The sequence below is a fragment of the Colobus angolensis genome, unplaced genomic scaffold (assembly GCF_000951035.1).
Source record: "Colobus angolensis palliatus isolate OR3802 unplaced genomic scaffold, Cang.pa_1.0 Scaffold233, whole genome shotgun sequence".
Taxonomy (NCBI): domain Eukaryota; kingdom Metazoa; phylum Chordata; class Mammalia; order Primates; family Cercopithecidae; genus Colobus; species Colobus angolensis.
Genome location: NW_012115522.1, coordinates 3,364,165 through 3,375,825, shown reverse-complemented (window position 1 = coordinate 3,375,825; position 11,661 = coordinate 3,364,165). Strand labels below are relative to the sequence as shown.

At 44.5% G+C, this 11,661-nt stretch overlaps 1 protein-coding gene across 1 annotated transcript in view; it reads right to left on the bottom strand.

Moving 5' to 3' along the window:
* The window catches only part of NUGGC (nuclear GTPase, germinal center associated), a 63,918-nt gene that overhangs the window by 28,787 nt on the left and 23,470 nt on the right, over positions 1-11,661 (bottom strand). The window contains exons 8-10 of the mRNA XM_011944573.1: positions 9,622-9,797; positions 7,460-7,478; positions 5,573-5,662 (exon numbers count right to left, since the gene is read on the bottom strand). Of these exons, the coding sequence (XP_011799963.1) occupies positions 5,573-5,662; positions 7,460-7,478; positions 9,622-9,797 (285 nt within the window). The remainder of the gene's footprint in view (positions 1-5,572; positions 5,663-7,459; positions 7,479-9,621; positions 9,798-11,661) is intronic.

Genomic DNA, 11,661 nt, shown 5'->3' with positions numbered 1-11,661 from the left:
CCAGCTGGGTGCAGTGGCTCACGCCTATAGTCCTAGCACTTTGGAAGACCGAGGCAGGTGAATCACCTGATGTCAGGAGTTCCAGACCAGCCTGGCCAACATGGTAAAACCCTGTCTCCACTAAAAATACCAAAATTAGCCAGGCGTGGTGGCACATGCCTATAATCCCAGCTACTTGGGAGGCTGAGGCAGAGACTCTCTTGAACCCAGGAGGCAGAGATTGCAGTGAGCCGAGATCATGCCACCACACTCCAGCCTGGGCAACAGAGCCAGATTCTATCTCAAAATAATGATAATAATGATCCAATTTTTAAATCTTTTTTTAATGTTTAATTATGTTACTTGAAATCAGTAACATAAATCATGACTCATTTTTTAAATCCACCTTTTCTAGTTTTGTCATGAAAATTATGTTGCAGTGATGTCACTCTGCCACTCTTACTTGTATGAAATAATTTTATCTGTACCACTAGCACTCTGACTTTTGCTGTTATTATTAGAGATGGGGTCTTGCTATGTTGCCCAGGCTGGTGTTGAACTCCTGGCCTCAAATGATCATCCCATCTCGGCCTCCCAAAGTGCTGAGTTTACAAGTGTTAGCCAATGTTCTCAGCCCTATTTATTTATTTATTTAGAGACAGAGTCTCGCTCTGTCACCCAGGCTGGAGTGCAGTGGCACAACCTCGGCTCCCCACAACCTCTGCCTCCCAGGTTCAAGTGAGTCTCCTGCCTCAGCCTCCTAAGTAGCTGGGACTACAGGTGCACGCCACCACACCCAGCTATTTTTTTTTTTTTTTGTATTTTTAGTAGAGATGGGGTTTCACCATATTGGCCAGGATGGTCTCGATTTCTTGACCTCGTGGTCCACCCGCCTTGGCTTACCAAAGTGCTGGGATTACAGGCGTGAGCCACTGCGCCTGGCCAAGAATGTTTTGTAAATGCTAACAGGAGTAATGCTAAAGGGAGTCAGCTAAAAGGGCTCCCACTAGCCAAAAAGTGACACATTGAGCATCAAAAAGAACACAATAGTTCTGTGAAAAGCTATGAGATCATTAAGATCCTGAAACTGAGTAAATAAAATAAGGTATGTTAAAGTAAAGGCATTAACCAGTTCAAACAACATGCCTGAGACTGTCAAAATACAGTCTATAAATTCTACTTGGCGCAAGTCCTAAAAGTTTACCTAACGTATGTAAAAGAATGTTAACTGTCTTAGCAGGGGCACAAAAATCCCATTAGGTCAAATCAGGCAGTAAAACTTTGTGAATTAGGTTAAAATAAAAATCGTGTGAGAGTTTATAGTAAAAACAGAGTCAAGGCAGCCAGTTGTGGTGGCTCACGCCTATAATCCCAGCACTTTGGGAGGCTGAGGCGGGTGCATCACCTGAGGCTGGGAGTTCGAGACTAGCCTAACCAACATGGAGAAACCCCATCTCTACCAAAAGTACAAAATCAGCCGGGCATGGTGGCACATGCCTGTAATCCCAGCTACTCGGGAGGCTGAGGCAAGAGAATTACTCAAACCCGGGAGGTGGAGGTTGCGGTGAGCCAAGATCGCGCCATTGTACTCCAGCTTGGGCAACGGGAACGAAACAAACAAACAAACAAACAAACAAACAAACAAAAAACTGGGTAAGGCAAAATTTAAGGGAAGGTCAAGTGACTCGTAACATACCAGGTAATAAGAAAAGATGTGGAGCTGAAAAGTCGCATTACTATAGGATGGGGCCCAAATCACACATCTTGGAACGATCTATGTGCCTGTGTCTCAGTCTTGAATCTCAAACTACTAACCCAAATCCATAACTACATTGTGATCCCCAATCTTCAACCACATAATTTCAGCTGACATGTGACCACAGCTTATCAATACTAAGAGGCACATCGTTTCCCGTTTAATATTTTTGAAATTGAGATGCATGTTGCAACTGCCATAGGGCAGGTGGCAGTCACAAGGTGGTTGTCACTGCCTGGGTGTTATGGGTTGAAATATATTCCCCTCCAAAATTCACATGTTGAGGTCCTAATCTCCACTACCTAAAAATGTGACCTTATATGGAAATTGGGTCATTGAGGATAAACTGTATTAAGATGAAGTCATACTGGAGTAGGGTGGGCCCCTAATCCAATGACTGGTATATTTAAAAAAAGAGGAAATTTGGATAAAGAGACACACACATGAGAAGAATGGCATATGAAGACTGGAGTTGTGCTGCCACAAGCCAGGAATTATCAGAAGCAAGGAGAGAGAACTGGACCAGATCCTTCCCGCAGCTTCAGAGGGAGCATGGTGCTGCTAACACCTTGATTTTGGACTTCCAGCCTCCAGAACTGGGAGAGAATAATTTTCTGTTGTTCCAAGCCACCCAGCTGTGGTGCTTAGGAGGTTCATACACTGCACATGGCGAACTTGGTCACAGCTGTTCACGCTGCCCTTCCTTCTAATGAGTTGTGTGCATTACTTAACTGCCATTTAATATGCCTTTTAAAAGATTATGTTATGATTCAGCATTGAAAGGTCAGCATTTTCCAGGCCTTTACATCAAAAGGCCTGGAAATGGAAACATGGGGCATACATTTGATGTTAGTAGAAAAAATGCTCCTGGTTGGTGGAGTAGATAGTAATTCCAGATTTTCTTGCAAAGCAACACTTAAGTGCTTCACGGGACCTAGGAAAGGGAGACATCCACATGTAGATGAAGCGGGGTTGTGTTTTGATACTGAGGTATGTGCAAAGTGACTGCCTATCTCAAACACAGCAAAAAAAAAAAAAAAAGTGACGGAAACTCAAGGAATGCCTTATAAAGAACTTCCGTCTCATGTTTCCTGTGATTAAAACTAAATTTGCTCCAAGGCCAGGCACTGTGGCTCACACCTGTAATCCCAGTGCTTTGGGAGGCCCAAGCAGGAGAATTGTTTGAGCCCAGGAATTAAGAGACCAGCCTGGGCAACATACCCTGTCTCCACAAAAAATTTAAAAATTAGCTGGATGCATACTGGTATACCGGTAGTCCTAAACCCTTGGGAGGCTGGTGGGGGTCGGGGGGAGTGGAGGGCAGGCAGAAAGATAGCTTGAGCCCAGGAATTCAAGGTTGCAGTGAGCTATAATTGCACTACTACACTCCAGCCTGGGTGACGGAGTGAGACCCGTCTGAAAAAAAAAAAAAAGTTCCAAACGATGGCATGTAGCACAAGTCAAGGTTTCACAATATTTCAAACTGAAATAAAGTGGTTGGAGAATGAAGGTATCACCTTGCCATCAGAGGTGTGTGTTGGAGGCCTCAGAAGAACTTGCACCATAGCAGTGACAGCTATAGTCACCCTGCAAGCTGATGTACTGCTGCCCAGGCCCTAACTTATACAAACCAATTCGGCATGTTTACTGGCATAGTTGTAAATTGTGTATTGAAGTATTCCATGTTTCCATTTCCAGGGATAATATGATCGGGCACTCATACAATGCATATTTCTTTAATACCAACAAGAACAATTTAGGAGACCACGACCAGCTTTACTACATTTTGCCTCATTAAAACTGGCATTCAAGAATTGCCTGATACAATATTCTGGCTTAACCATGAGGCCTAATGATACTGCGCTAGAAACAAAAGCTTTGAAATTTTCAGTTCCACGTTGTACAGCAGACGTTTTCTGTATCAATATCATTGAAGACAAAATACAGAAAGAAATTGAACATAGAGCTGGACATCGGCCAGATGTTTTTACTACTGAATCCAATACCGAAGATTTTGTTTCAGCCAAACATATCATCTGTCACATTGTACTTACTCTGATATATCCCTTATGTTATTTTGTTTATATTTTATCTTAAACTTGGTTTTAGTTTTATAGTTGTATAAGACTGTTATAGGCCGGACGCGGTGGCTCATGCCTGTAATTCCAGCACTTTGGGAGGCCGAGGCGGGCAAAGCACCTGAGGTCAGGAGTTCGAGATCAGCCTGGCCAACATGGTGAAACCCCATCTCTACTAAAACTACAAAAATTAGCTGGGCATAGTAGCGGGCACTTGTAATCCCAGCTACTCGGGAGGCTGAGGCAGGAAAATCGCTTGAACTGGGGAGGCGGAGGTTGCAGTGAGCTGAGATTGTACCACTGCACTCCAGCCCAGGCGATGGAGCGAGACTCTGTCTCAAAAAAAAAAAAAAAAAAAAAAAGACTATGATAGTAAGGAGTTGTATGTTTGTACCCATTTTAGTGATAAAATAGTAAAAATAAGAAAACAGTAAACGCAGCTCAGGCCTTATCCCCATCCACCCCCTCTCACTCCCACTCTGAGCCTTTCCAAGCTACTCGCCTGTCATTCACCAAACACAGCAGCCTATGTCAATGGTGTTCTTGCTTCTGCCTCAAAAGCGCCTTCTTGACTTTTTCACCTCACTAAAGACTACATTTTCTTTAGAACTCTGCTCTGCAGAGCACTGTGGTGCCTGCTGAGTTGTAGTCCCAGCTACGTGGGAGGCTGAGACAGGAGGATCATTTCAGCCCAGGAGTTCAAGACCAGCCTGGGCAACATAGTGGAAACCCAGTCTTTAAAAATAATAATAATAAAATTGGCCAGGCGCAGTGGCTCACACCTGTAATCCCAGCATTTTAGGAGGCTGAGGCAGGCAGATCACCTGAGGTCAGGAGTTTGAGACCAGCCTGGTCAACATGGTAAAACCCCGTCTCTACTAAAAACACAAAAATTAACTGTGTGTGGTGGCATGTGCCCGTAATCCCAGCTACTTAGGAGGCGGAAGCAGGAGAATCGCTTGAACCCAGGAGACGGAGGTTGCACTGAGCCAAGATTGTGCCACTGTACTCCAGCCTGGGTGACACAGCGAGACTAAGTCTCAAAAAGTAATAATCATAATAAAATAAAATTCTGCCCAGAGGCTGAGTTTTCCTTGAATACCTCCCCAGTCCCACCTCCCCTGCCACCAGTGTGACCTGGCATCTTTCCTCCATGTCCCACAGCACTCCAGAGTTCCTCCACTGTATGGAGATCTCAGACTCACGTGGGCCTACTCCTCTGTGGACCACATGCTCATCTGACCCTCCCGACAATCACAGGAGATAGATATCATTGTCTCCCCACTTTAAAGATGAGAAAATGGAGCCTCGGAGGTAACTGAAGCAGTAGGACTGAGTTAAATCCAAAATGTCTCCTCTAGGTCAGTAATCCCAGTACTTGTCAAGGCAGGTGGATCGCTCAAGCCCAGGAGTTTGAGACTAGCCTGGACAACATGGTGCAACCCCATCTCTACAAAAACTACAAAAATTGGCCAGACATGGTGGTGCATGCCTATAGTCCCAGCTACTTCAGAGGCTGAGGTGGGAGGATCTCTTGCACCTGGGAGGCAGAGGTTGCAGCGAGCCGAGATCACACCACTGCACTCCAGCCTAGCCAACAGAGTGAGACCCCCGTCTCAAAAACAAAACAAACCAAATGAACAAACTGTCTATTCCAAAGCTTTGGCCCTTGCAACTACACAATACCAGGTATACATTTGTATCTCAAAATCTAGTTGCTGGGATACAGAAAAACACATAGGGAAACCTGTTAACTCACCTTCAGTTTTTCCTTGAGAATTCTAGTCCTTTGTAGTTTTATCATTTCATTTCTTTCTAAAACAGCCTCTCGCTGACTCTGAATAGCTTGCTAGGTTGTGAAAGGAAATAGAAGCATGCAGAGAGCAGTGTTATCAACAGTAATGAGGTGGCAAGACGCACATTTTTTTGGCAGATCTTCATTTGGTCCAGACAGTCAAATATGCATGCACTGTATTAGAATTATACACAGTTGCCGGGCATGGTGGCTCAAGCCTGTAATTCCAGCACTTCGGGAGGCCAAGGTAGGTGGATCACGAGGTCAGGAGATCAAGACCATCCTAGCTAATCCAGTGAAACCCCATCTCTACTAAGAATACAAAAAATTAGCCAGGGGTGGTGGCACATGCCTGTAGTCCCAGCTACTCAGGAGGCTGAGGCAGGAGAATCGCTTGAACCCAGGAGGCAGAGGTTGAAGTGAGTTGAGATTGAGTCACTGCACTACAGCCTGGGCGACAGAGTGAGACTCTGTTTCAAAAGAAAAAAAAAAAACACAGTTGACCCTTGGACAACATGGGTTTGAACTGCGTGGGTCCATTTATACGTGGATTCTTTTTCAGTAATTGAAAAATATTTTGAAGATTTGCGACAATCTGAAAAAACTCACAGACAAACCCTGTAGTCTAGAAATAACAAAAAGTTAAGAAAAAGGTATGTCATGAATGTATAAAATAGCTGTAGATCCCAGTTTATATTTGATCATGTACTACCATGAAATGCACAATTCTATTCTGAAAAGTGAAAATTTATCAAAACTTCTGTAAACACCTATAGACTGTACATGGTATCATTTGCAGTCAAGAGAAATGTAAACAAGCATTAAGATGCAGTATTAAATCATAACTGCATAAAATTAACTGTAGTACACACTATACTACTGTAATAACTTCAGAGCCACCTCCTGTTGCTGTTGTGGTAGCTCAAGTGTTTCAACTATCCACTTAAAACGCCAAACACCACGTGATGCTAATCATCTCCACGAAAGCAGTGCATCGCTCCAGTAAATTGCATATGGCAATAAAAAGTGATCTCTTGCAGTTCTCATGTATTTTGCAGCCTGTTTAGTGTAATACCCTAAATCTTGAATAACACCATGGGACCCATCTGAAGTCCAATGATCCTGGAGCAGCTCCCAAGTAGCAGAGAAAAGTCATGACATTGCAAGAAAAAGTTGAATTGCTTCATATGTGCCATAGATTGAGGTCTGCAGCTGCTATTGCCTGTCATTTCAGATGTACAATTCATCTTGTAAACAGATGAAGTAAACTTACTCTATTGATAAATACAGTGCCGTATTGTAAATGTATTTTCTCTTCCTTATGATTTCTTTCTTTTTTTTTTTTTTTTTGAGACAGAGTCTCGCTGTTGCCCAGACTGGAGTGAAGTGGCGCCATCTCGGCTCACTGCAACCTCCGCCTCCCAGGTTCAAGTGATTGTCCTGCCTCAGCCTACTGAGCAGCTGGGATTACAGGTGCGCACCACCACGCCCAGCTAATTTTTGTGTTTTTAGTAGAGACGGGGTTTCACCATGTCGGTCAGGCTGGTCTTGACCTCCTGACCTCGTGATCTGCCCACCTCGGCCTTCCAAAGTGCTGGGATTACAGGCATAAGCCACCACTCCCGGCCGTGATTTTCTTAATGACATTTTCTTTTCTCTAGCTTACTTTATTGTAAGAATACAGAACATAATACATATACAAAATACATATTAACTGACTGTTCATGCTATCAGTAAGACTTCCAATCAACTGTGGCTATTAGTAGTTAAGTTTTTGGGGAAGCAAAAATTATGTGTGGATTTTCGACTGAGCAGGGGTAATAAAAAAATAAAAAACTAGTTCATACTTACATTTCCCGCCTTTCTTTCTCTGAAATGAAATTAGGAAAATGTAACAATTACTTCACTTTTACGATGTGTCACTGCAGTCTTTGACTTTCCCTAAAAGCAGTACATACTGCTCTGTGTCGTGCCTTTTCATAAGCTCTTTCTTTGACCCGATGCTCTCTCTTCTGAACCATCTCCAGCGTCCACTTGAAAAAAGTGCCTTCATGTCTCAACAGCCAGCTGGCGTTTTGTCAGCTGTGAACATTTTCTGTGACCTCACTTCCTGTCCCAGTCAAAAATGCAGCCCTCTCACCCCGGGTTCCCATAGCACCTGGCTTGTCCCTTCATGTATAACCTTTAACCCTCTTTTAGATGGTGAGCTCAAAGACTGGGCGATGTGCCTCTGAATCCACAGCCCCTACCCGTGTTCAATAAATGCTTATTATTAACAAATTAGATTTTATTATTATTATTATTTTGAGACGGAGTCTCGCTCTGTCACTCAGGCTGGAGTGCAGTGGTACGATCTCAGCTCACTGCAACCTCCGCATCCCAGGTCCAAGTGATTTCCCTGCCTCAGCCTCCTGAGTAGCTGGGACTACAGGCACACACCACCACACCCGGCTAATTTATTTTGTATTTTTTAGTAGAGATGGTGTTTCACCACGTTGGCCAGGATGGTCTTGATCTCCTGACCTTTTGATCTGCCTACCTCAGCCTCCCAAAGTGCTACGATTACAGGTGTGAGCCACCACACCCAGCCTAATTGTGTTAATTTTAATGTTGGCATTGGAAAGAGAGGGCTGGAGATATTCTCTGCTGGGGTGAGATGAGGAGAAATGCAGGAGAAAAAAATGAAGCTGCAATTCCAACCCAGACCATGACAGCAAGTGAATTCCTGAAGACGGCAGTCAGACCTAAGCTTCAGTGAGTGTGGAGGAAATGGTGGAGGGGTGGTAAGGGAGCTCCTGTTGGAGGTGAGACGCATCATGACATCACATCCCGTGAACACACACCCCATGGATACGGGAAAGCCCAGTTTATGCCCGCTGATCCCCTCTAAGGACTAATCACACTCCCTCTCACTCTCAAAATTGTCCCAACATAGAAGGTTAGTTATAGTCTTCCTAGCTATAGCGACAGCAGAGCTCTCCATGGAAATCAACATCTATTAAGCCCACAAATGCTTACCTTTTATTTGTTAGAATACAGCTCTTAGAGAATGCATCTACCTTCACCTTAAGTTCTACAACTTTTGAGGACCTGTTCCAAGTGAGTTAAAAAGCTCAGGAGTCTCTGGCTGGGGATGCTGGGCTTAATACCTAGGTGATGGGTTGATCTGTGCAGCAAACCACTATGGCACATATTTACCTATGTAACAAACCTGCGGATCCTGCACGTGTACCCTGGAACTTAAAATAAAAATAAAAATAATTTTTAATGATTTTTAAAAAGCTCAGGAGTACAAAAACCTGAAACATCAAAGCTGTACCCTGGGCTGGGTGCGGTAGCTCACTCCTGTAATCTCAGCACTTTGGGAGGCCAAGGCGGGCAGATCACCTGAGGTCTGGAGTTCAAGACCACCCCGGCCAACATGGTGAAACCCCATCTCTACCAAAAATACAAAAATTAGCCAGGTATACCGGCCGGCATCTGTAATCCCAGCTATTCAGGAGGCTGAGGCAGGAGAATCGCTTGAACTCGGGAAATGGAGGTTGCAGTGAGCTGAGATTGTGCCACTGTACTCTAGCCTGGGTGGCACAGCAAGACGTTGTCTCAAAAAAAAAAAAAAAAAGCTGTACCCTGCCAGGTAGGACTATGGGTTTGTACTTCCTAGTTACAGGGGTGTCTACACTTTCTACATCTGTGTAGCAGGTGGAATCATCAAATTGCACAGTGCAGGAGTACCATCTACATCTGGTACATGTGAGTAGCACCCTCAGAGCTATGTAGGGGACACCAGCTTGGCACTAAGCAGCTACCTTGGAAAGTTCAGATTCCCGAGACAACCCAACCAAGGGTCCTGATGTCCCAGGAAGTCACCCAGTCTTTTGTTTCCTCCCCAACAGTCACTTCCTGAAGCCCCGTAACCATGTTACACAGTCAAGCTCCATGCTACTGTAGTCGGGACCAACAGAGGAAAGCCCCTGACTGAAGCCCACATCCCTGTGAACCCAGCACAATACCTTAGGTATTCCGGCAAGTGGAGTTTGTCCGTCTTGGTGACCACAAGGGCCACGTCCCTACAGAAGCCCCGCTGGCAGGCTTTGATGCTCTCATTCAGAAGGTCTTCGTGGGCTCGTCCCCCAGAAACTCGCTCTATGTCACTGATCACCCAGATCACTGAGCACTTGTCAATGGTCTGCAAAACATGACCACAGCATGTGTCAACACAGGAATGGAGTCACAGTTCCTGAGGACCGATTCCCTAATGTATCCCTTAAGCCTCTCCCTCGAGTTCCACCCCTCACCGCTCCCCACCACACTCTGTGCACTAGCTGGACTGAGCTACGTGCCATTTCTCATATGTGCCTTGTTCTATTAATTACCTGGCCACAGTCTCTGCCTAGCCCCCATCTGTCCCTCAAGACTGCGAAGGACCCCTCAAGCATGGGCTGGCCTCTGCATCCTGTAACACCTGGACTTACCTCCCGCATTGCCTCTGAGACACAGTGACGGCACCAGGTCTGCTCTCTGCCCCGTGATGGGAAGTGACCATCTGCACCTTTCCTCTTGGGATCCACCTCACCTCAAGCCCAGTGCTTAGCACACAGGAGAGGCTTCATAGTAGTTTGTGCCATTAGAGATTGACAGAATTCCCTAAATCAGTCCTCCAGTCCCAGTCCCAGATCCATCACTGGCTTGCTTTATCTCAGTTGTCCCCTGGGGAAAATTCTTGTTTTTCCAGGGCTAAGTTTGGTGGCGCACATACCCCCAAGCTGTCACCTGACGGCATCATTTTGATGTTTGACTGCCCCTGCATGTTTAGTACAATGCCACCAGACGGCAGCAGGGAGCCAGAAACCACATGACAAGTTGCAAAGGCCAATGAACATGAAATAACAACATATTAATGACATAAATGTTGCTTTATTAAATATGCAACTTTCACGTGATAATCATGCATAGCCTTGTGACATTTCTCTAATTGTATTGTTACTCTTGTCTTACCTCTACATAAATGAAAATCTGGTTCAACTCAGGGATTGAGTTCATTTGTGGTTCCTCAGTGCTTTGCATACAAAGGGGTGACAGGTTTGTGACTTGATAATTAAATCATCATTTTGCTTTATACCAGTAGTATTTAACTAGTAGAGTTTTTGTGTCCCAGAAGATATAAACAGTCTCCAACTTGTGATGATTCAGCGTACAATTTTTCTTTTCAACTTTACAATGGGTTTACTGAACGATTGGTAAGTCCAGGACAATCGGGACTAATGATGGTTATGATTCCAGCTTACAGGGGGCTTATCAGGATGCAATTCTATGGTATGTCAATGAGCATCTGTATTTGGCAATGTCTGGAGACATTTTTAATAGTGACAACTTGGGGGGTACTTGCACGTAAAGGCCGAGGATGCTGCTAAACATTCTTCAATGCCCAGGACAGTCCCACCCCCGCCCTCATCCCACAGAGAATTATCTGGCAGCCCAAAATGTCAAGAGGTTGAGAAACCTTGATCCAGGGCAGTGGGTTTCAGCTTGCTTTTAGCAGGGGAGACTTTTTCAAATGAAATCTTAGTTAGAATTCCAACATATAAACTTGATTTTTAAAAAGCAGAACTGCTGTGGTTGAATTAATTGGGAGTGGAGGACCCAGAACCACCATCTGCACAATACCCTCTACCCTCTGTCCATGAACCTTTTGGCTCCATAAATCATTGCTTAAAAAGCATCAGTTTCTCGAGTTAGACAAACCTCTTGGATTATAGGGAAGTAAATGAGGCCCAAGTGGTAAAGAGACTCGTATAGGGCCACACAACAATGGATCCTGTCTCTCCTTTATAGGTGAATGGACTTTGACTTAGGCAAGAAAATAAAAACCATTACAGTCTTTCTGCTTCCCAAACTATAATCTACTTAGAAAAGCTTTGGGCTCATCCTAAGTCAAAAGAACAAAGCTGGAGGCATCATGCTACCTGACTTCAAACTATACTATAAGGCTACAGTAACCAAAACAGCATGGTACTGGTCTCTCCTTTATAGGTGAATGGACTTTGACTTAG